At 50.0% G+C, this 24812-nt stretch overlaps 1 protein-coding gene across 1 annotated transcript in view; it reads left to right on the top strand.

The window, feature by feature from the left end:
* Positions 1 to 19977, top strand: part of YY1 (YY1 transcription factor) — a 28383-nt gene extending 8406 nt beyond the window's left edge. Inside the window, exons 2-5 of the mRNA XM_032839689.1 lie at positions 8298 to 8460; positions 16121 to 16181; positions 17821 to 17979; positions 18806 to 19977. Of these exons, the coding sequence (XP_032695580.1) occupies positions 8298 to 8460; positions 16121 to 16181; positions 17821 to 17979; positions 18806 to 18988 (566 nt within the window). The 3' untranslated portion in view covers positions 18989 to 19977. The remainder of the gene's footprint in view (positions 1 to 8297; positions 8461 to 16120; positions 16182 to 17820; positions 17980 to 18805) is intronic.
* The last annotated feature ends 4835 nt before the right edge of the window (positions 19978 to 24812 follow it).

Genomic DNA, 24812 nt, shown 5'->3' with positions numbered 1-24812 from the left:
TGAGCATTCTTTCACAACCATTAAGTGTGGGACCTACTGTTCCCCTTAAGCCCAGGAGGGTGGGGAGAGTGGAACAGAGGGGTCTGGCTCTCTCCTTGTGTTCCCAGACGCGGAGGCTGCCATTTAAAGCATTCTTGGGCTTCAGCCTTACCGGTGGTCTTCTCTTTTTTAAGAAACGAAGAAACCAAGCAAGGCTCATTGACAAGTGAAAGATCTCTCGAAGAAAGGAGGTCCGGGCTTTGGAGAGCAGAGTGGATGCAGGGGTGGGGGGTGAGAGGTGGGCAGAGGGGAAGATGTCGTTGTATTACCTTATACCTTTTCTCCCACGTTGAGGAACAGGGCCAGAGGGCTGCTTTGGTAGGGCTGGGGAGGGCAGGTCAGACCACTTTTTTTAAACCTCTTCATGGACCTGTAGAGTGCTTCCAGCCTTTCCATTTAGTTTAATTCTCTCTCTCTCTCTCTCTTTTTAAATATATTTGAGTCTTTATTCAAAGATTATTTACTTATTTAAAGTACAGTCCGCCTCCCCCATGTGGAGCTCGAACTCATGGCCCCAAGATCCAGACTCACATGTTTTGCCAGCTGAGCCAGCCAGGTGTCCCAATGCTATCTTTTTTTTTTTTTTTTTTTTTAAGATTTTATTTATTTATTTGTCAGAGAGCGAGAGAGCACATAAGCAGGCAGAGGCTGAGAAAGAGAAGCAGGCTCCTTGCTCACAGGTAGCGCGATGCGGGACTCCATCCGAGGACACTGGGATCATGACGTGAGCCAAAGGCAGCTGCTTAACTGACTGAGCCATGCAGGTGCCCCCCCATCGCTATCTTTTTGACCGAAGTTATTCTGAGTCTCTTTGCTTTGCCTCTCAAACCAGGATGAGAATGAGGATGGCTTAGGTAATGGAGACGTGAATGGAATAGTTGAGAGGTGGGGATAGGATGGGCTTGTTTATGCAGGAGCCCCCTCCTTAATCTGTGGGGGTGCGTTCCAAGACTCCCGGTAGAGGCCTGATACCACACCCACTTAAAACTTAACTGCTGAGGGGCGCCTGAGTGGCTCAGTCGGTTAGGCTGTTGCCTTCCGCTCAAGTTGTGATCACAGTGTCGTGGGATTGAGTCCCACATCGGGCTCCCTGCTCGGTGGGGATCCTGCTTCTCCTTCTGCCTTCGCCTGCCACTCTGCCTGCCTGTGTGCTCTCTCTCTGACAAATAAATAAAAATTAAAAAAAAAAAAATCTTAACTGCTGAGGGGCACCTGGGTGGCTCAGTGGGTTAAAGCCTCTGTCTTCGGCTCAGGTCATGATCTCAGGGTCCTGGGATCAAGCCTGTGGACGGCTTCTTGCTCATGGGGCTTCTGCTTCTCCCTCTCCCTCTGCTCCTAACCGCCCCCATAAATAAAACCTTAAAAAAAATTGCTGACTAATGATAATAATAGAACGATTATAACTATATGCTGTAATAAAAGTTAAGTGAATGGTTTTTCTCTTAAACTATCTTAGAGTGCTGCACTCGCCCTTGTGATGGTGGGAGATGGTGAAATAATTCCGTGAGGAGACTATCGAGGGAAGGACCTCAAGGAGCATGGGAGGTAGTGTAGGGTGCCTGCGGTTGGCAGAAAGAGGATCCCCTGCCTCCAGACCATTTGAATACAAAATGTGTGCCCCATTTATAGGTGGCACTGGCTAGATTTTGTTTTTCCATATCTTCCAGCTAAGTCCATTTTACTTTGGTCCTCTTGTTGTAGGTTGTCTGCCTTTAGCCAGTGTTAGTGAGTAATGGAATCACCTGATCCAGATGTGACAAGAAGTTCTCATTAAAACGTTTTCTTAGAGCGCCTGGGGGGCTCAGTCTTTAAGCATCTGCCTTTGGCTCTGGTCATGATCCTGGAGTCCTGGGATGGAGCCCGGCATTGGGCTCCCTGCTGGGCGGGAAGCCTGTTTCTCCCTCTCCCACTCCCCCTGCTTGTGATCCCTCTCTTGCTGTGTCTTTGTCAAATAACTAAATAAAATCTTTAAAAAAAAAAAAAAAAACCAAAAAACTAGAAGAAGGCAAACATTGTCTTTAATTTTCTGACCATAAAACCAAACATCTTTTGTCATTTCTCAAGCAGCTTTCTTCAAAATATGATTTTTATCTATATAAACAGTTTATTTCCTGACATTGTGTTGTTGAGTAGTTAATGACCCTTTTGATGATTTCTGTGTGCTGGTCTTCAAAGAGTTCAATGAACTTTCCTGGCATACACGGTTTATGAAGGAATAAGTAACAGAAGTGGTAATGTGAAGTTGAAACATATTACGAAAGCACACGGCAATTATCTAGAAAGACCCAACAAAAGTTTTTTTAAGGCAAGAGTATTGGATCACGTTCAGAAGTGTAGGTGTATGTGTGGTGGTCATCAAAAGCAGATTGTCTTTAATCAGTTTTATTTTGGTTTTAACATTATGTACAGACCATGTGGTTATTGTCTGTACTCAGGATGGACGGCCTCAACGGTGCATCACTTTCACTTGGTAAGTCACTGAGTTCAGTAGTCATGAGGCAAAGCATCTAGACTTTTCTTTGCGGTCTCCCTCGGGGTTGCAGTTACCCAGGTGTTCATTCTTTTTTTTTTTTTTTTTTTTTAAAGATTTTATTTATTTATTTGACAGAGAGAGATCACAAGTAGGCAGAGAGGCAGGCAGAGAGAGAGGAGGAAGCAGGCTCCCTGCTGAGCAGAGAGCCCGATGCGGGGCTCGATCCCAGGACTCTGAGATCATGACCTGAGCCGAAGGCAGCGGCTTAACCCACTGAGCCACCCAGGCGCCCCTCTAACCTGTTTTAAAGAGAGGTTGATGTCTCTTTTGGAAGTAAATCCCATCATTGGGTAATCTCACTGTTGTTCCTATTTCACTAGAAAAATCTCCACTGTAGTTTTAAATCCTGTTTTCTAAGTAAAATTTCATCATATAGGTAAAAGGTCAATAAGCTTTTTTTCTGTAAAGGCCTAAATAGTAATGTTACAGGTTTCATAGGCTATCCTAAAGCACCTAATCAATGCCAGTGTCATTGCAGCAGGAAAGTAGCCAAAGGTAACGTGAACAAACAAGCATGGCTGTGTTTCAGTAAAGCTGTTTCTAAAAATAGGTGGCCTGTGTGCACACCATTGTCCATAATAACATGATTCACAGCAGCCAGAAGCGGGTAGCAGCTCCTGTGTCTATCAGTGGATGAGTGGATAAACAAAATTTGGTTATGTCCATACAAGAATATTATGCAGCTGTGAAAAAGAAGGAAGTTTTGTACATGCTAGTACATGGGTGGACCTTGAAGACGTGAGGTCAGCCAGACACAAAAGGACAAATACTGTTTGATTCCATTTATAAAAGGTACCTAGAGGGGCGCCTGGGTGGCTCAGTGGGTTAAAGCCTCTGCCTTCGGCTCAGGTCATGATATCAGGGTCCTGGGATCGAGCCCCACACCGGGCTTTCTGCACAGCGGGGAGCCTGTTTGCCCCTCTCTCTCTGCCTGCCTCTCTGCCTGCTTGTGATCTCTCTCTGTCAAATAAATAAATAAAATCTTTAAAAAAAAAAAAAAGATTTTATTTATTTATTTGACAGACAGAGATCACAAGGAGGCAGAGAGGCAGGCAGAGAGAGAGGAAGGGAAGCAGGCTCCCTGTTGAGCAGAGAGCCCGATGCGGGACTCAATCCCAGGACCCTGAGATCATGACCTGAGCCGAAGGCAGCGGCTCAACCCACTGAGCCACCCAGGCGCCCAAAATCTTTTTTTTTTTTAAAGGTACCTAGAGTAGGCAAATTTGTAGAAACAGGAAGTAGAATAGAGGCCACCGGGGAGTGGGGCAGTGGGTACCGGGCTTCTTTGTTTTTTAAGATATTATTTATTTATTTGTCAGAGAGAGAGGGAGAGAGAGAGCAAGCACAGGCAGGCAGAGGGAGAAGCAGCCTCCACGCCGAGCAAGGAGCTGGATGTGGGACTCGATCCCAGGACGCTGGATCATGACCTGAGCCAAAGGCAGCCGCTTAACCAACTGAGCCACCCAGGCGTCCCTGAGTGCTGGGTTTCTGTTGGGGACTATGAGTCTCGGGTATAGATGGTGGTGATGGGTATACAGCATTGTGAGTGTACCTGATGCTACTGAATTGGACATTTCACAGGTGGTTGAAATGATAACTATTATGTTCATGTCTGCTTCACCAGAATTTGTTTAAACAGTAGAAAGGAGGGGGCACCTGGGAGGCTCGTTACGTTGTGTCCAGCTCTTGATTTCGGCTCAGGTCATGATCTCAGGGTTATGACATCTAGCCCCACATCAGCTCTGTGCTGGGTGTAGAGACTGCTTGAGATTTTCTGTGTGTGTGTGTGTGTGTGTGTGTGTGTGTAAATAAAAAATAAAATAATAGGAAGGAAACCATAAGTGGTGGTGGGACGGTTGTCAGGCTGGGTCGGTCTTACTGGCAGTACTTGGGGATCGTAAAACTTGTCAGTCTCCGCTTAGACTCACTCCATACACGTATTACAGTTCGTGGTGATGTTGGTGACTGCTGGCGTTGCCGTCTGGTGCTTGACGTTGTTGAACGTTGGGTCTAAGAACTGAGTCTCAAGCCTCAGGAAGCATTTCCTCATTTGACTTGTTTGTGTCCCCCCAGAATTCATGAGTTAAAGTCCCAGTCTCCAGCGTGAAGGTGTTTGACGGTGGGGCCTTTGGGAAGTAATTGGGTTACGAGGGTGGAGCCCTCCTGGTGGGATTAGTGCCCTTTTAGGTAAAAAGAGACAGAGATGACGATCGGTCTCCCTGCCCCATGGCGCAGCAAGAAGGTTCTGTTGACAAGCCAGGGTAGCGCGCCTTTACCAGGAGCTGAATTGGATGGCAACCTTAGTCTACAAGACTGTGAGGGGTAAATTCTTGTCACAGCCCCCAGTCTGTGGTATTTTGTTAGGGCAGCCTGAGCTAAGACAGCTTCGCCCACTAGAATAAAAGTTCCCTGAGGGCAGAGGCTTTGTTTTGTTTCTGGGGCCTTGGCACAGTGCCAGGCGATGAGGCCCTCGGTTAATAGGTGTTGAACCGTGCAGGGAGTGTGAGCTAGCCTGTGATCCCTCTTTCTTTCTTTTTAAAGATTTTATTCATTTATTTGACAGGGATGCAGTGAGAGAGGGAACACAAGCAGGGGGAGTGGGAGAGGGAGAAGCAGGCTTCCTGCAGAGCAGGGAGCCTCATTCAGGGCTCGATCCCAGCATCTTGGGATCATGACTGAGCCGAAGGCAGCTGGTGGCGCCCCTAGTCTGTGAGTCGGTAATCCCGGAATGTGTCCCAGCTTACTGGAGACGCAGCTCCCATCGCAGCTTCCTCGCAGTGGCAGGGGCCCTCCGCCTTGCTTCCATTCTTCCGTCGGAAGTACCCAAAGTCAGGGCAGAAAAACAGCTCCCCTGCCCGCCCGAGCATTTCTGGAGCACCTGAAAGGCGACGTGGTGGTAGTTGCTCCTCAGGGGGAAGGCTGGAGGGTGAGGGGATCACCGCAGCCCCGAGAGAAAACCTGGTTACAGTGCAGAGTCCTGGCTTTATCATAAACGCTAACCACATTTGTCACAAACGATAACCACGTTTCCTGCCCTTCGTGAATGATCTGTCTGTGTTTCCTTGGGCTGCGTCGTCTGTACGGAGGTTACCGGGATGTAGAGATCGTTCTGGCTCAGAACTGAAGGCCACTGGGCTTGACAGCAAAGGACCCAGGGCCGGGAGGGAGGCTTCCTGTGTTCACGAGGCCCCTGGCTGACTAGTTATTAGCCCAGAGCGAGCTGCACCGCCTGTCTGGGCCTCCGCTTTCTCTTGTGCAGGGTGGACTTGCGAGTTTGCCACCTCTTGGGCGCTGTGCGCGGTAACGAAAACCGCCTGCCCAGTAACCATTCAGTGCGATGCTGCTGCCCTCTGATTCCTGGCAGTGACGTGTAACGTTTTCCAGAATGAGGGGGCGGTCCTGGATGGCTCAGTTGGTGGAGCGGGCGACTCTTGATCTCAGGGTCAGCCCTACATTGGGTGTAGGAGATGACTTAAAATAAAATTTTTGAAAAATAAGTGAGTGGTGGGAGGAGAGACATTTATAATTTAAAAGTATCGTATGCCCGGGGCACCTGGGTAGCTCAGTGGGTTAAGCCTCTGCCTTCAGCTCAGGTCATGGTCTCAGAGCCCATGGGGCCCTCTGCTCAGCAGGGAGCCTGCTTCCCCCCCCCCGCCTGCCTCTCTGCCTACTTGTGATCTCTGTCAAATAAATAAAATCTTTAAAAAAGAAAAAGTATCCTGTTCTTTGTTTTTCATCTGAGTGATTGAACATAATGACCACTTGAATCAAATGAACCTACATTCTGCCCTTTTTTAAAAAAAAGATTTATTTATTTACTTGGCAGGGCTGCGTGCCGAGTCTCACAACCCCGAGACCTGAGCTGAAACTATGGAGTCAGAGGCTTAACTGACTGTGCCACCCAGACACCCCAACATTTTGTCTTTAACTTGCCGTCGTACCCTGATGTCAGAGAACCTGATGATAAGCAGCTAGACATCATTTTTTGTGATGTCCCTTGTAGGATTTGGTTTGGTTGGTTTTTGGTCTTGTGTTTTGTTTTTGTCTTAAGAATTATTTTAGGGAGAGAGAGCGTGTGCACCTGGGGACAGAGGCGGAGGGGGAGAGAGCATGTCCGGCAGACTCCGCGCTCAGCACAGAGCCCCATGCAGGGTTTGATACCCTCAGATCATGGCCTGAGATGAAATCAAGAGTCAGATGCTTAACTGACTGAGCCACCCGGACACCCTGTAGTCTTGTTTCTGTTTTTCTTTTTTAACTCCGGTGGAAGGGTGAGAATTGAACAAGCCAATTTCCACTTCAGAAAGTCCTGTTCGTTCCTGCCCTCTGTGAAACATTTTCATGGAGAAGCAGGACATTTCAGTCAGCAGGGAACACTTTGGAGCGTCTTTATTTTCTGCTTTAGCACCGCATAGTTGCAGACCAACCAGTTTGGGCGTCTGGGCACTCGACCCCAGCGTGAGAGGCAAGGCCAGCCAAAATTCAGAACAGCATGATTTAGTTTGTCAGTGTCGTTATCGAGACCTAATGTAGGAGTTCAAGGAAACGGTAAGAAGCTGAGGCCAGAGCAGCAGAGTCAACAAGCCCTGGGAGGAGCACGGCCTGGTTGTGTTGTGGAGGGCTCCTGCCTAGGAGAAACGGAGGGCCAGGCTAGCTGTGTAAACGGTACCCAGGCCCAGGAGGCCCAGGAGGCCGAGTGTAATTTACACTTCTGAAGGGTTCGTAGGAGGTGGAAATACATCAGCTGCATTTTCTGTATCAGTTGGTCCTTTATAGCATCATTACGGCAGAGAACAGAATGGGGAAGGTAAGTTAAGAAATTAGTCGTTGAGGTATGAGATACTAAGAGCTAACTTGATGGCAGTGGGACAAAGGGCGAAGACGTTCTGAAAACCAATAGGATTTGGTGTTTGGGGTGTAGGAGGTTAATTACGGGGATCCATATTCCTTTTTTTTTAGCCTGTTGGATTTGTGACAATAGCCGTACAAGTAGAGATGTCCTGCATTCCTTGAACACGCGTCTGTTGAGGGCCAGCTCAGTGCGGACTGCACCGGCTCAGGGGATACCTGGGGATCGAAACTGACAAGCACTCCTGTCCTCGTGGCACGTACTGTCTCGTGGGAGAGGCCAACGAAAATCACATTGCTGTGATTATAACTTGCCTGCGTACGGGTCATGGGATCAGCATGAAGAGCTGGAAAGACCACGGAGCGGGATGGAAGAGTGAGGGGAGAGCCGCGAGAGGGAGGGCTGCAGGGCAAGGCATGAGGCTGGCTGCAGGGCGGAGGCTGGGGCATCAGACTCGAGTCCGCGCCGCGGTGTTGCTGGCTAACAGAAAATGTGTAGGGTGGACAGAAAACAGAACTCTGAGGAGTGGTGGGAGGAGAAGCAAGGAAGCTTGCCAAGGAGCCAGTTCAAGAAGTGAGCGCAGAACCAGGCAAGTGACCGCCGAGTCAGGAGTGGGGAGCATTTCCGCCAGGCTGAGAAGCACGAGCGCAAAGGTCTGCTGGGTTTGGCATCGCAGATATTGGTGACCTTGAAGCAGAAGCAGGATTTCAGGAGACTGAGGAGAGAGACTGGGCGGTTAAGAAGTTGGGCTATAGCAGCTCTAAATCATCCGCTCCCGAAGCTGCTAATGAAAGCACATTTCATAGTTTCTAGAATGTATTTGCCCACAGACACCTTTTCCTCCACTAAAATAATCAATCTTACGGTGTGTTTCAGATGAAAAAAAAGATATCGACCATGAGACAGTGGTTGAAGAGCAGATCATTGGCGAGAACTCCCCTCCGGATTACTCAGAGTACATGACAGGGAAGAAGCTTCCTCCTGGAGGGATCCCTGGCATTGACCTCTCAGACCCCAAACAACTGGCAGAATTCGCTAGGTAAGCCCTCAGAACTTCCTTTCTTCCTAATTGTAGAAAGTACTTGAGAGCCGGCAGCTGTGTTCCTTGTGCATGAGTTACAGTGGCGGCTGGTGGTCTTGCTCCGGGGAAACTTGGGGAAACAAAGGCAGTTCGTTTTGTTGGTGGGGGTAACTCTGCTAGCGATGTGCGTGGCCCCATTTTAGATCCTGGCAGACAGTGAGGTGAGGCAGATGCTTCTTAATTCCGTAGCTCATAATTGCTTGTGAGTACGTAAAACTGCACAGAGATTGATTGGAAATGGGGGTCCTCACACCAGCTGGACGCTTTGTGAGCTGGAGCAAGCTGCGGGGGCCTGGCTCGGAGCCGGGTGGGCAGAGCTGACCGTGAAGGAGTCACCAGATCCTTTTCCAGCGTGTCATCAGTTACGCTCCTGGGGTTTGGTTCACTGAAGCGGGCATGACAGGAAGAAATCAAATATTTATGGTGGAGGCCCCCTGTGACCGACCAAGGTGGGCAGTCAGGAAGGTCTGGAGGCTTGTTTGCCTGAAGCGGGCAGGGCTCCCGCAGAAGCCTCTCTCCCCTTTTGTAGTATTTATTCCCCAGCACTGTTGGGCAGTTTCTATGAGGACGTGAGAACACACTCAGAGACCATTTTAAATAAAATGTGAAATGAACTCATCAACTCTGGAGCAGACGGATGAGTTTGCCCCCCCCCCCCCCAAGGTTGCACGGAGCCTGGAATAGCCAGGACATTTAGGCAAGGGCAGGATGAGGAAGAGAGACCTCTTTGTGATCCCACCCATCTAGAAACAGAGCAGGGGCGCCCTTGTCTTTGTCTTGCGAGCAGAGTGGAGTAGATAAGAGCTGGAGGCCCTGGAGTGTGCCCTGCCAAAAAAAAAAAAAAAAACAAGGTGGGTGACCTCCTGCCATTTGGAGCCTCAGTTTCTCCGAGTGTCAGAGTCAGGGGTATTATAACAAAGGGGTTTGTGCCCTTTTCTCCTATCCCGTGAAACTGCGGCCATAGGGAAACTACACCTGAATTTATTTCTGATTGACCATGACTAAACAAAAAATGTTAAGGCTTCTGTCCTTTTGTTCATGATATTGTGTCTCCCAGCTTTTGTTGGCTTTCATATTTTAAGTACGGGTATGCTGTGTAACTCCATTATCCCCCCCTCTGCCCGCAACCCCCGTACAAATAAAAACGGAATCTGTAGATAGAATCAGCAGTGAGGTTAGAGTTTTGGGGCAGATTGAGTCGAATTGCATGCCAGTGTTTAGTATTGTCGTGTGTTTTTAAAGTTAGTCATCTCTTGTTAACGTCTTTGGAGTTTATCGAGGGTAGAGGCTGCAGTCCCCACGGATAGAGCTATGGAAGGCAGGAGTCAAGGAAAGCCTTATAGAGGGGATGGCATCTGACCTGAGCCCTGAAAAACACTGAGGTGGGGGGGTTAGGGGGTGTCTCTGGTGGGCCTAATGCTAGTGTGGCGTGAGCGCATTGGAAAGGGAGATGCTCCACACCCATTCGGTGTACGCTCCGAGAAGAATAGTAGGTTTGGCTGGGAATTTGGATGCCTGCCTATAGGAAGATAGTTGAAGTGTAAGAGATCCTGAGTTCTCTGAATACCGGCCCCACATCTGTGGATGTTTTTAGTGCGCGATGGATAACTGCGGGAGGGGTGTGAACAGTAGAGGGAGGGCTCTGCGATCAGGTTGATGTGGAGCGAATGACATGTCTGCTCTCTCCAGGCTGGGTTGGCTCAGTCACAGACAGCGAGTGGAAGAGGTCCTGAAGGCCTGAGCCAGGATTGCGGTGCCCAGACAGAAAGAATAAATGAGATCAGGGTGTCAGGAGACGGTGGAAGAGGCGGAGAACCACCCCAGCTGTGTGTCTCCGGGAAGGGGAATTAGAATGGAAGCTCAGTGCCTTGCGAAGCTTCAACTGGCATGAGATTGGAAGAGGGTTGCTGGTTTGCGGCTCATTGTTTGGGTGGACATTGTTGGGTTTTAGGTGTTAGTCATCCCTGTTGGACTTGGAGGTGTCAGGAGGTAAGTCAGGGCTAACTCCTCTGCGCTGTGGCTGCGGCGGAGAGTGGCGTGGCCGTCCATGGTGTGGAGAGGGCGGTTTCGGAGAGGACGGTCTGGGGATGACCCTGCGATCGGCAGCTGAGGGAACCAGCAGCAGGACACAGGGCTCATTCAGACAAGCCACGGTGGCTTAGGGAAGTGCATACAGCATCACAGAAGCCAGGGGCGTGCTCAGAAGGTCCAGGAGAGGGACGGGGCCCATTTCTCTGAGTTACTGTTGCGGAATGATTTCAGTGTAGGAGCAGAGGGCTGGGGCGGGATTTCGCAGAGAGCAGGAACCTGGGGGTAGTGAGCAGACGTGACGAGGTGTGGTGACCCTTGACGTTGTTTACCCTCACTGCTGAATTGGGGCAGCTGATCTGAAAGCTTGTCCCCAGTTTCCTGAACAGAAGATCTGGGGTTTCAGCCCTGCACTCGGGAGGTGCGTGTCACTGTTGTCAAATAGAAAGAAGCTTCTGCTTGTTTCCCAAGTGGCCTTGCGCCTCCTCAGGGCTGCCTTCAACCCTACCTGATCTGAATGAGACTTTTCTTGACCTGCGGTAGATGGTTAGAAGACGGTGGAGCCAGGTTCTGAGAGTTGTAAGGCGGAGTTTCTGTAAACAGCATTCTTGATGGGGCAGAGCTGTCAGTCAAATACAGGGCCGGAAAGTGGCCATTGTAGACACCTAAGGATTCGTTTTATGTCACACTTACCCGTCTGAGGGGGTTACTGGAGGATATACTTCAGGGAGATGAGGACGCACATCAAAAGGAAGCCTTCCTGAAGAATCTGGTGAACCAGAAAATTAGGAGGGCAGCTCTGCGGCAGGCTGGACACCCATTCAGTTGAGAACAGACAGTCGGTGAGATGTGGGGCTTCGTTCAGGAGAAGTCGAGTTCATTGAGCAGCGCGCAGAATGAGTAAGCAGCCAGAAGGTCTTGGTGGTTTGGGAGAAGAGTTTTGTAAAAAGGAAAAGATAATCAGAAACCCCCTGAAGAGAGAGGCAGTGCTAATAAGCCGTGGCCTAAAAGTGGGCATAAAGTTGATGGTCGTTGAAGTTCAGAGAACTTGTTGGCCTGACTCTGCAAGTCTCTCCTTGGTCCTGAAGCTGCTCTTTTGGACTCACAGAGCAGGAAACGTGATCCCCGCACCCAGTTAGGGTCCACAGTAGGCGATCTCTTTCCATAATCATCTGAATGTAGTGTGTGTGTCTTTTCTGATCATTCTGTAAAGGTTGCCTTTTGTGCACCGAACGGAATGAGATCTCGCTCATCCCGACAGTGTATACAAAGTGCGGGGGAGGTTGCTCTCCTGCTCATCTCCGTTATACTCCCCCCACCCCCCAATCCTAGAACAGATCACAGAAAACTGTCATGTCTCTAATTGGACAGTGGCGGTGCTGAGAGAGACTGGAGCCTGGAATGGTCTCTCTTGTTAGGTCTTTGCGTTTTGAGAATGTGTAGAACCAACCGCTGAAGAGGATTTTCCGGGGTCCCTGCCCGTGGTGACTGGGCCTCAAAGCTGAAGACAAGAGAGGCACCAAGTTGCAAATTGTTGGGGGCCAGACCCCATCTTCTCTTGTAAAGATGCACAGAGCCTCCTTCTTCCACCTGTACCCCGTGGCTCAGCTGTCGGCTTGGGGTAGCGTGTTGGCTGCTTTTCCCTCTCCTCCGTGTGCTGGGGTGAGGGGCTTCTGCACTGGGCTTGGAACTAACCAAAGACTGGCTCGGGTTCGTGCCGCACCGAGCCTAGAGAATCGGTTAGGAGTAAGTAAATCAGTTATGGGGCGGGGCATGAGTGTAAGAAGTCCTCATATTGGGGGGTGACTGTCCTTTTTTAAATACTTCAGAATGTGGCCAGTGGGTGGGACCTGGCCAGTTCTTGTTCCAGATTAAATGAACAGCCTTTTTGCCTTTTCCGTTACCTGTAGTTAGCCCTTTGGAAACTTCGGTCTGGCCAGATGAGAATTAAAAGTGGTTAGGTCAGCCACAAGTTGTTATTTTTGTTGTCGTCCGCCACCCGCCCTGAGACTTCTCAGGAGCAGCTCGAGGATGAGCCAGGGTAGCGGGGTGGAAGGAACGTGGCGGGGCTGCGTGCTGTCTCCCTGGGACGTACTGGGTCTAGCAGTAGTCTCGTTTGTCAAGGGGCGCCGCTCTCCTCGGTACCAGGAAGGAAGGGGAGTTGGCGGTTGCAGAGGGGAGAGCTGGAGCTGGGTTCCGCTGGGGCTTCTGGCCACCCCACCCCCTGTCCCCCAGCGTAGGTCCCCTTGGGGCTTCCGGGCTGCCGGGGAAGGGCGTATCCTCATTTGAGAATCTTTGCTTCAAAAATGGTCCATCTCGGTGTCTGGGACCTCAGGCTTTAACTTAGAGCTCTGATTTCTCCTTGCTGGAAGCAGTGCCAGGAGACTCCTGCAGGCTTCTGGTCCCAGAGTCCAGCCGTTACAGCGCTGCCCACCCCCCTCCGCCCGCAGCGTGCGGAGAGCCAGGGCTAGCAGCCGTGCCGCACAGAGCGCGCGCTCGCTCCCCTCGTCGGCACCTGGTGCCCCCACACCACTGCCCAAGGTGCCTTTCTGCTCAGCTTAGGCAGTTTTCCTCTAATCTTGCAGCCCTTTGGTTGGAAACGGTGGCTTGGAGCACTGGAACCTTCTGGGTTGTTAAGTATGATTGGCCCTTTTTTTTTTTTTTTTTTTTTTTTTAAAGGCATGAACTAATTTTTAGCTAGACCCATTTAACCCACAGCTGGGGATAAGAATAGCTGTCATTCCCCGAGAGCTTCACGTACAGGCTGTCTTTGAGTTTTGGCAGGTACAAAGCTGGTAGCATTCCACCTTTTTACAGAGTGAGAAACTGAGGCTGAGAAGTGCAGTGATTTGCTCAAGGTCGTGCAGCTGGTAGGAGTTGGCGTCGAGCCCGCCCCTGGGTCCCTGCTGCCATCGGTGGCCTCCTGTGTAAAGTATCCAGGAAGAACTCCGATCTTCATTATTCAGAATAGTTTGGGTGGGTTTAAGGGATGTTCCAGGTAGCAGTATATGATTTTAGTCTTTTCAAAAATGACTTTTTTAGGATTTCAAATATTTCTTTTTATTTTATAGGTTATATATCAGTTGGTGCCACAAAGACTTTTTAATTTTAGTCTTTACTCACCAAAAAAAAAACCCCACTTTGAATCTAGTTTTTGGAAAATGACCTTTTCAGTGTTTGCCTTCGAATTTATAAAGGCACCAACACACACTGCCTCCTTTGCCACTCTGTGGTGAGGAAGGCAGATTTGCCAAGGAGCTTGAGTAGCTGCAATTAAACCTTTCACTTCCTTCTTGCGTCCAGGGGTGCTTGCCCAAATACATTTTAAACTTTCATTCTAAAATCAATTACATTGCTATGTGCTGGCCCCATACTTTGCAAATGACATTTTAAGAACAATACCACTTAATGATAATATTTAAGAAATCGAGAGTTTGGTTAACGGTACTTAGGACCATGACCTTTAATTTTGTGTATGTTTGAAAATTTCCGTGATAAAAAGTTTTTAAAAATCAAGTTCCTGGGAATAAATTTAAGAAAATGTGGGGGTGGGGAGTAGGCTGGTCACATCTGTCCCACTGCAGCAGGTTGCCTCACTGACAGGGACCCCGCATTGGAGCCCCAGATGGGTGGGGCAGGAAGTGGTTGTCTTTGCGACTTACCTGTCAACCCAGTGGGCATTTCAAAAAGTTGGTGTATTAACATAATTTTCAAACAATAAAATTCACCCTCTTTTAGGTGAGTACCACTCTTGTGAATTTGGACAGACACGATCATGTAGCCATGTCCGCAGCGAAGAGAGACAGAGCATTTCAGTGTAATCATCAAAAGACGAAATGTTATTCATTGGGAAGACAGAAGCCTGGTTCTTAATAATACCCTTTTTTCTTACTAATACTTGATTGAAGTAGAACTTGTTCATGTGGGTCACTGTTGTTTTCCAAACTCTGATCTAACCTCCAGGTGGCGCAGTGGCACCAGATTTTTGTCTTGAGTTCCGTGAGCTCAGAGCAGCTCCCGGGTTTACGGGTGTTTAAGGTAACAGGCAAGTTCAAGGCCGTGTATGCAGTAGGCATTTAGAAAACACTTGCTTACTGATGGGGTAATCCCCCAAGTAGAAGAAAGAATGAGTGTTTGCCGGGTTGGAAAGGGGGCAGATAGCAAGCTGGAAATATTCTCAGAATTTTGAACAGACTCCCCTTAGCAATAAGTTCCAGCCACCACATAAATTGGTTCAGCAACGCCCCACCAGGGTTGGAGAGTTTAACTAGATGACTTTGTCAGTTCAGGTTTTATAAAACAAAATCTTCAGGCCATCCTTTTCCCAGCTCAAGAGTGAAGAAGGACATTGCGCTAGGGCCTTTGCTAACTTAAAGATGACTGCAGAAATCTTTTGTGATGAGAGAGTGCTGGTAAGTTAGCTCTTACTGGTAAGGCATTGCTGACCTCGTGGCTCATTGGTGAACTGCAGCCTCACGTAGGACAGTGAGGGGGCAGGCAGCGGGACAGAAGGAACATCTGTCTCGGAGATGTAAATCTGTTTTTGTAGTCTCTCTAGGAACTCTTAATCTCTCACCCCTCTACCACACACAGATCTGTAGGGAGTATTTGGAGAGAAAGTTTTGACAAAAGACCAAAGGTTGGTTCAGTGGAAATAGCAGGTAGGTAAGCTACCAAGTCAGAAAGCTCCCTGGGCAGTAAGGCCACACGGGGCTCTGCTGCCCACACGATCAGGACTCCTGTTACTCCCCCGTCCCAAAGCAGGGTCAGAAATCTGTTGTTGTTGTTTTTTTTGTTTTTTGTTTTTAAGTTTTTTTTGGAAAGCAGTAACCTCCCTCCTACCCCCACCATCAAAAGTAGTAGCATGATGAAATTCAGCAGTGGGGAAGGGCATGGGGTGTTCCACCTGTCCACCGGTCCCTGGGGGCTCCTCCCCAAAACACCAACATTTACTATGTTTCTTTCCGGAGATAATGTATATAAATGATCTTCTGTTTACAAGGACCCTTCTGTACCCTTTTAAAAAATTATCTCTCTCAAAGATAACATCTGTCAGTATGAAACGAACCCTCCCTTTTTTTTTTTTTTAAAGCAGTTTTGTAGGATCTGTGTTTAAGACCCTCCATCTGCTGCTCCCTTTTCACAAGGTGTCTTTGTTATCACAGCAGCTGCTCGTGGACACCTTGCTCTGCTCCCACTAAGAGACTCCTCTGTGGTTTGGGCTGGTGTTCTTGTGTTATTTAAAGGGCTTAGAGGAAAGAGCAGATACACGAAGCTCGCAGACCTCAGTTCCAGTCTGAGCTGCCCCATCTCGCTCCCTGCGAGACCATGGCCGCGACTCAGGCTTTGGGAGCACCAGCACCCACATCTGTGAGCCGGGGCGGGTGCGCCCCAGTCACGGGCACTCAGCAAATGTGGTCGGTCGCATCCCTTCCCTCCTGGACACAAACTGTAATTGTAGATGTTTGTATCTGTAAGGAGAACATTTTAGGGACTATATGATTGATGCCAGATGAGTCTACCCACTCCTACAAATCTCTCTTTCTCTCTCTTTTCTTTTTTTTTTTTTTTTTTTTTTCTTTTTGGTAAGAATGAAGCCAAGAAAAATTAAAGAAGATGACGCTCCAAGAACAATAGCTTGTCCTCATAAAGTAAGTAATGCTAGGGGAGTGCTCGCTAGACGCCGATGAAGATGTAGAGAGCCCATAATCAATCTGCACTGTTACTTCCATCGAATAATTAAATGAGGAACTATAATCTTTGTTTTTGAAATTCAAGAGGCTATATTTGTGATGTAAGTTTTGTTCAGTAAAGGCCACTTAAATTTAAATACTGTAAAGTGGGGCTGCTGTAGGGCGCCAGTGTTTTTGCTCTTACTGTATATCGAATACACAATGTTAGGGTTTTATTTCTTCTTTTTGGATAATGAACAAGTCAGTCTTAAGACATTGGGTTTTGTCTCACCCGTGGACCTTTGTGGGGCTCTAAAGTATGAAAATTTGGAAAGTATTTGGATGCTGCTAAAGTAAGCCTCCTAAAACTACACTCCCTTCACGATTTTCTTCATTTGCCCTTTTAACTCCGTGTTACTTACAGGGGTGCCTAATTGTTTTCAAATGCAGTTAGTCTTTCAAAGAAAACGATCACCTAAAAAGTACTTGGAATTCTTGGTTGGGTCTGTTTCACACTTAATTGGATGGATATAAAACTAACAGAAAAATAAGTATCACGTAGGTGGGCAGAAAGTTTTCATGGGATAAAGAATTTTTGAAAATCAGTAATTGAGGAAGGATGAGTTTTCATTTGGCGATGTCCGTCGAATGACGGTTCTTTGTGTGGTTTTTCGACACGCTTAGTGTGTAGCGATTTTGAGATATAAAATGAGTTCCTCTGGGGGCCAACACGTAAAGAAGCATTTGAAAACAGTTAGGCCCTAAGTGCCTGTGCTCCTTCTAGCTTCTCCTTGTACTTCCAAATTACATTTTCAAAAAAATTCCATTTGCTAAATGGAAACACAGCCTGGGGGTCAAGGTGCCAAAGCCGCAGCTTCCCCCTCCCTCGTGCCTGTGAAACTCTCCTCCTCTTGTGCTGTCCGCTCGTCCCCCACCCGCTCCTCCCTGGACAACAGCTGCAGAGGAAATTGGGAAGGCCGTGCCTGTCCCAAGAGCCCCACGCCCGTCCAACCCCCTCCCGCTCCAGTGTCCGTGTGCTGCTGCTTTTCCTAGTGTCTCACAAAATCAGTTTCTTCTCTAGTTGCCATTCCTTGGAGACCCTCTTCTTTCTCTGTCAAGGGGAAAGAGGCAAAGAAAGAAGAGGGAACAGTATGCGATGGAGAGTGACAGCCCACTCTTGTGGCACAGAATATGGGGCCCACCAAAGGCGGTGGTGGACTGCTGTCATTTCAGCCCCGTTGTTTGCCAGGGCTTCTGGTACTTGGTCTGGGGACAGAGCTGGCTGAGGCAGCTGTGGTGTGGCTGGAAGCCAGGCTGCTGGGTTCTAGCCCCAGCTCGGCTCCTCTGAGCAGTGTGACCTTGGGCAAGTCTGCTTAAAGACATCTCTGAGCCTCAGTTTCCTGGTCTGTAACACAAGGGCCTGCATTTAATGGGAAGGTCTTTTCCAGCTGTCTGGGTTTTGTCTTAAGTCATTTAATATTTCTACTGTGCTGCTGAGTAACGGAAGTGGGGGTCGGGGTGGTTTCGTTCTTGGGTCGGTGAAGGCTGTTTTCCGTGGTTGGGTCCTTCGCGTAACAATTCGCAGTGCGAACCGCTGAGCTGCTCTCTCTGTCCGAAGGGCTGCACGAAGATGTTCAGGGACAACTCTGCCATGCGGAAGCACCTGCACACCCACGGCCCCCGAGTCCACGTCTGTGCAGAGTGTGGCAAAGCTTTTGTTGAGAGCTCGAAACTAAAACGACACCAACTGGTTCATACTGGAGAGAAGCCCTTTCAGGTAGAGCTGGTCCCTCCCCTCCCCACACAGCTGGCAAGTGGAGACAGGGCTGCGGGCGCGGGGGACACGGACACCCGGAGACCCCGGGGGTCTCTCAGCGCGGCTCTCGGCGCTCCTTAAGGGAGGAACCAAAGCCGTGTCCTGTTGGAGGGCCCGGAAGGGCTGCCCTGGCGGTTGCCTTCCCGGTGTGCAGCCGCTCTGGTCCTGGAGGGGGGCACGGGGTGTATCGGGGTGTCAAGGGGGTGTCCTTCGTATCAGCAGAAAAACTGGATTGCTCAAGAGCAAGCCTGAAACTGCATTTCCAGTGCATTCACTGTGGGATGGAAGCAGTTTGTCTTCCGTAGTTGATGGAAGGCACCGGATCACTCATTGATGGGGAGTTCCACAGCGGTACTGTGGGGAGGCAGCGCAGTGACCTTCCTCTTGTTGTAGAAACCGTCACCGCGGACGGACAGGCGGGGCAGCTCCCGTTTCACAGGGCTCTTTCGGCTACTTGACACCAGAAACCTTCCTGATCTGCTGTATTTTATTATCTTGGAGCACCGGCACAGTGCTGAGACCTTAACATGAGCCGGGGAAAGGTTCTTGGTGCTTCTCTTACCCCGTATTTCAACAGTGAGGGCTGCGCCTGGGTTTCGGAGCGATCCCGCGTGCAGAGTTAGAGCTCCCCACCCGCTTGTCCTGGGGTGGGACTGGCGCGTGTGCCCGGAGCCGGGGGCACGAGGTGCGCGGCGAGCCAGGCCGGCTGTTCTCCGGCGCCCGCTGCCCGCCCTCTCGGCCCCGTCACGGTCGCTGAGTTGGGTTGTCTCTGGTCTCTCCTCGACAGTGCACATTCGAAGGCTGCGGGAAACGCTTTTCACTGGACTTCAATTTGCGCACGCACGTGCGAATCCATACCGGAGACAGGCCCTATGTGTGCCCCTTCGACGGCTGTAATAAGAAGTTTGCGCAGTCAACTAACCTGAAATCTCACATCTTAACACACGCTAAGGCCAAAAACAACCAGTGAGAAGAAGACGGAGAAGACCTTCTCGACCCCGGGGAGCATCTTCCAGGAGTGTGATTGGGAATAAATACGCCTCTCCTTTGTATATTGTTTCTAGGAAAGAATTTTAAAAAATGAATCCTACACACCTAAGGGACATGTTTTGATAAAGTAGTAAAAATTAAAAAAAAAAAAAACTTTAATAAGATGACATTGCTAAGATGCTCTATCTTGCTCTGTAATCTCGTTTCAAAAACACGGTGTTTTTGTAAAGTGTGGTCCCAACAGGAGGACAGTTCATGAACTTCGCATCAAAAGACAATTCTTTATACAACAGTGCTAAAAATGGGACTTCTTTTCACATTCTTATAAATATGAAGCTCACCTGTTGCTTACAATTTTTTTAATTTTGTATTTTCCAAGTGTGCATATTGTACACTTTTTGGGGATATGCTTAGTAATGCTATGTGTGATTTTTCTGGAGGTTGATAACTTTGCTTGCAGTAGATTTTCTTTAAAAGAATGGGCAGTTACATGCATACTTCAAAAGTATTTTCCTGTAAAAAAAAGTTATATAGGTTTTGTTTGCTATCTTAATTTTGGTTGTATTCTTTGATGTTAACACATTTTGTATAATTGTATCGTATAGCTGTATTGAATCATGTAGTATCAAATATTAGATGTGATTTAATAGTGTTAATCAATTTAAACCCATTTTAGTCACTTTTTTTTTCCGAAAAATACTGCCAGATGCTGATGTTCAGTGTAATTTCTTTGCCTGTTCAGTTACAGAAAGTGGTGCTCAGCTGTAGAATGTATTGTACCTTTTACCACCTGATGTGTACACCCCATGTAACAGAAAAGGGCAACAATAAAACAGCAATCCTACAGAAAGAATACGGCAGAAAAAGATCTGTAAGCACAGTCTTATTTCCTTTTGTTGTCCAGCATAATTATAATTCTCGAGCCTCCCAGAAATTGGAAGCTAAATAAAGCAACTCAAGTTTCCTTTATTTTGCACTCAACGACAGTGACTTGTGGTCGCAGCGGTGCGTGGAGGCTGCAGGACTTCCCACGCGTGCTGAATTCTGGGAGAGAGTAGGTGACAGGCACCCCGAGTTAAGGAACTACCTCAGAGTACCCCAAACCGGGCCCCGTTGGTGGTAGGATTTTGATTTTAGCCTCCCCACCCCCTTCCCACCCCCAGCAAGAGAGTGACTGGAGCAGTTGCGCCCCGGCCCGTGGGCGTGCGCTCAAGGTAAGCGGTCCCCGGGACGGGGCGCGAGCAGAGGGGACACCCGAGGGCACCTGCCGGGGCGGGCTGCCTTCAGGGCGGCCCCAGCAGGTCTTTGGCTGGTCTGGCGGGAAGCACTTCGGGTTCTTGGCTGTCCTAGGAGAGCCTTGGTTCCTCTGTCCCGCGGAGTCTCTCAGGGCGGGCCCAGGTGGCAGTTGCGCGCCGGTGGCTTCCTTTCCCGGCTTCTCCCCGGCCACCGAGCGCAGGCCGGCAGGGTGATTGGATGGTGAATACTGTACTCAGTGAGTACTTTACCTCTCACATTGTGACCTCCTAAGCGTACGATTATAATTTTTGCATTTTACTTCGAGTCGAGTATCAGACTCGCGAGACTATTTTATAAACTGCCATGATACAGCAAAAATCGCATTTATTCCAAACGCAAACATGCCGTGTGTGCCGCACGCTTGACTCCGCGAGCTCACTCGCGACCTGGCTGCGGTCTGAGGTCTGCGTACCAGATGTCCAGGACACCCGTCAGGTCAGAATCGCAGCCCTGTCTTACAGCTTCTCCATCGGTTGGTGACCTAGTAACAGTGACCCTGGGGCTCTCCAGAATTTTGAAGTGCCTTCTGAATCCTAAATGACAAATTTAACTTGAGACACTTTTTCTTACTCGTTCAGAATCTGGTATCCCTTGGGTAGTTTGATGGAACTGAGTTAATCAGAAGACCCCCGCTGTTCTCGGGATAAGCCCGGCTTTGCTGTATCTGGCAGTCAGGAGGAGAGGTAAGCCGGTGGCGGAGGTCCCCTTCGAAGCTGCGTGTCCCAGTGCCAACATGAGGTTCTCTGAGCAGACCTGGGGCTGAGGCCTCCACCGAGGCCCGTGGTGTAAGCGCCCCCACGTCCCCTCTCCACCATCAGGGCAGCAGTCTCGGGGTGGTGGCCGCATTAGGAGTCCGGCGCCACGCCACCCTCGCCCAGCACTGCCACATGGGAGCCTGGGCCCGGCGCTGTCCCTAGGACTCCCACCCTGGGGCCCACGGCCAGGCCAACTTGGCCGTGGGGAGGTGTCACCAGCAGCCCCCACCCTGAGCCACGCCGAGACCTACAGAGAAGCCAGGCTCCCGTGTGAGCAAGGTCCCCCCTTCCTCTGTGCCTTGATCCCTTGGGGGATGCCCTGGTCATCTCTTCCACCCCTTCTGTCTCTGAGGGGAATAGCCATTGCTCCCCCGGCCCCTTTGTCCGTGTGTCTTTCTCTCACGGTCTGCAGAGTTCATCTCTGACAGGAGTTGAAGTGGGGGTTTGAAGGCAGTGGCGTGTCCCAGGTTCCTGGTTGGCGGGGCGCTCTCGATTCCCGTTAGTGTAGGAAGCTCCTCGGGGAGCGGCAGTGGAAGAAGAGCCGTTGTCCTCGTTGGCTGTAACCGAAACCCGTCGTGCTTGTGGTTAGAATTTATAATTTTGCTAAAGATGTAATTTACTGCAGTTTGAAGTGGTCTTCTAACAGTGAGTCCCTTGTCTGGAGAATTAACCTGATTTGTAAGTAATACTGATAGACATATTTTCTTACATCCGAACTGAAATAAATGCATGTTTCTAGCATATGTAATATAAAAGCTCCAGAGGATAAGTTTACATTTAACAAGATGTTGTTTTCTATTTTTGGATTTCTTATGATTTTCCCCCCTTTTTTGGTAGCGGGGGTTTAGGGGGAAGCATAATATTTGTATAAAGAACTGTCACCCCAGAGTGACATTTATTTTCCAAGGTGACGTTGAACTCACGCTGTTGGTTTCATATGGTGTTTGTGTGCTGTGCCTAGATTCGAGGCCTGAGGATTTGAGGAAAATCAAGACTTTCCCCCCCGTTTGGTTTTCACGTGCGGGTTCTTTTAAATGTCACTTACGTTGCTGAATTTGAGTCAGGCGAGGCCCTTTGACAGAATAGTATCTCGGTGCCTGCCAGTGTTGCCAAGCAGAGTTCTAGATGGTTTCTTCACAGGTAGAGTCCCTTCCGTTCAGCAAGAACCCAGAGACCCCTCGGGCCGCCCGAGTGGTCGCCGCAGTGCATCGGATGGGGGGTGGGGGGCTTGCTGCTGCCCCCACTCCACCCAGCCAAACCTAGCTGTCCTCGTGCACCTCACAGTGTGCGTCCGTGGCGCCGGAACACCTGGCCGCCCCCGAGTTGCTGAGTGGGAGACGACCACCCGCGCCGCAGGTAGAGAGAATTGATGGCTCCTTGTCTGACTCCTTTGTGGCCTGGGATTGGCAGGGCTCAGGAAAGCCGTGTTACGAATCTTGGATTCCTGAAGTTCCTTCTGTTTTTTGGACATCTTGACCACCAGCAAGAGCAAGGATCCCGAGAGGTCAGTATAGCGGGGGAGCGGAAGCTGCTGACAGGTGTCCCCTCCATGCCCCGGTCCACCCAGAGGCTTCCTCCTTGGCTGCTCCGCTGGCCTTCGGAAGCCAGCCGCCCGCCTGTTGTCGAATGGCCTCAGACCTGGGCGCTTGTCTAACGTGGTAGCCCGTGTCCCAGCTCCATTGGCATTAGTGGAAGTCCAGCAGGCCATGGCCGGTGGGTGCCACCCAGACTCCAAGCTCTGCTTCCTTGCAGCTCCGGTCAGGCATGCCGTGGCCGGCACTTGGACTTGCCAGAAGGTCCTTCAGAATCCCTCTCACGTGCGCAGACGCAGTTGAATGTCTGGCTAGGTCTCCTGCACCTGAACTTACTGGCCTTGGCCAGCTTGGTTACTGCTCGTGTTGGGCTCAGGTTCCCTGGTTGCGTGAAGTCGGTGTGAGTGCAGGCCCATTAGAGCAGCGGCATCGGGTTTCTAGAAGGAGGCTGGCCCCTGCACAAGTCGGGTATCCCTGGCTGGAAGGCTACTGGTGTCCTCTCCAGGGCGGAGCGGTCAGCAGGGCGCTGGAGGAGATGTTTGAGCTGGGACCCTGTGGAGATGTGGGAGGGGTGGGTGGCCTACTGTCGATGCACCTTCTCCATTCCCTTTATCAACATGGGAAGGGAATGTTGACCGTGAACACGGCTGTTAGTTTAGGGCAGCAGGCCAATCTACTGCGGGCCGGTCACCCTGCTTGCCATTTCTGACCAGCGTCCTGGGAGTCTGCCGTGGGCCAGTGTGTGATGGTGCCACGTTCTTCTGAGTCCCAGTGATTTTCCACCAAGTGGCAAGTTGGATCCAATTGCTTTTCCTCCAGGACACTCAGACGCCATAAGAAACAGCGTCGGGATTTGGTGGGGAGGGGGCGGCTGCCGTGCTGTGTTCTGTTGGCCGCACAGTGTCCGCACACAGAGCAGAGGGGAGAGGGCATCAGTACCAAACAGAATAACCTTTTTCTACAACATCCATAACTGTTGTGAGGCTCTGTGATCTGCAGATGGTGATTGGTCAAGCCATTTTCATAGAACAATTCTGTTTTTATTCACTTTCTGGTAACTTCTGTAGGCCCTGACTCAAGGACTTAGCATTGTGTCTCATGTACATCTTTTCTTAAATGTTCTTTGCCATTTCTGGAATTGTCGTCCTTGGTTTTTCCTTAGCTCATAGGTCATAGATGCAGAAATATTATAGTATTTAAGGCATCAAGCATCAGATGGCTTTGCATCCAGAGAAACACTTACCGATAACTCCGTTTGAAGCACCACGCATGTGTAACATGGCTCTATAAAATACAATAAACGCATAATGTTGTGAAGCTTTCTAACGCGTGTGGTTCTTGTTTGTCCTTCCGTCCTCCGAGCCTCCTGCGGAGCCTGGTAACAGCCTGGCGGCAGGCTCCTGCCAGGCCCGATGGCTACCCGGACCTCCTGGGACAGCCCCTCATGGCTTCCCTTCTGGCGCGGGAATGGAAACTGACACGCCTCCACTCACACCAGCCAGAAATGCGTCCTTCATCCATCAGCTCCAAGATGGGCTAGCAGGCCAGAGTTTCAATGAGAACCTCACCCACTTTTTCGGAAGGCACAGCCCAAAGAAATGCTCACGCACTGGGGCCCACGACCCCCAGTGTTAGTTCTGGGAGCTCTGGCACCAGAAAGAACTTACTAATGGGGATAGGCTTAGAAACTGGACTAACTATACCGAGAGCTCGTGAGGATTTGGCCAAAAGGCAGATGAAGAGAGGGGCCTTGCTCTCCTCTCCCCTGGCTGGAGCCCTGGTGTTTGAAGTATCGCACCCGGGGGTTTAGTCTTACTCCATAATTCGTGTGACTTTCCCTTTTTGTTAATGGCAGAAGGGGCTGCTGACAGTGCCGGGGAGGTGGTGGGTTCCAGGCCCACGTAAGGCCTGGAGCTGCTGAGTGATTTGAGCTGAGGGGTGGCCGCGGTGAAAAGTCGTGCGGGCAACTTCAGATTTTAGATTGGAAGGAACTGAGGTGGTTGAGGGCTGTGGAGCGGCTTTCTGCGGGCGCCCCCAGGTAACAATGAGGCCAGTGTCCCTCCTTTACTCTCCTGCTGGCTGTGGCCATGTGTAGAGGACCCACTGGGCCCAGGACTGTGCTGAGCGTCGAGAACACGGTTGCGTGTGCTCCTCCAGACTGAACTGAGGAGGAGTTCCGCAGCACTGCCTCATGGAGGGGCGAGGGCCATTGGCCCCTCTG

The sequence above is a fragment of the Lontra canadensis genome, unplaced genomic scaffold, assembly GCF_010015895.1.
Source record: "Lontra canadensis isolate GAN:19392208 unplaced genomic scaffold, GSC_riverotter_1.0 scaffold108, whole genome shotgun sequence".
NCBI classification, from domain to species: Eukaryota; Metazoa; Chordata; class Mammalia; order Carnivora; family Mustelidae; genus Lontra; species Lontra canadensis.
The sequence above is the reverse complement of the archived record's forward strand: the minus strand, read 5'-3'. Positions and strand labels throughout refer to the sequence as shown.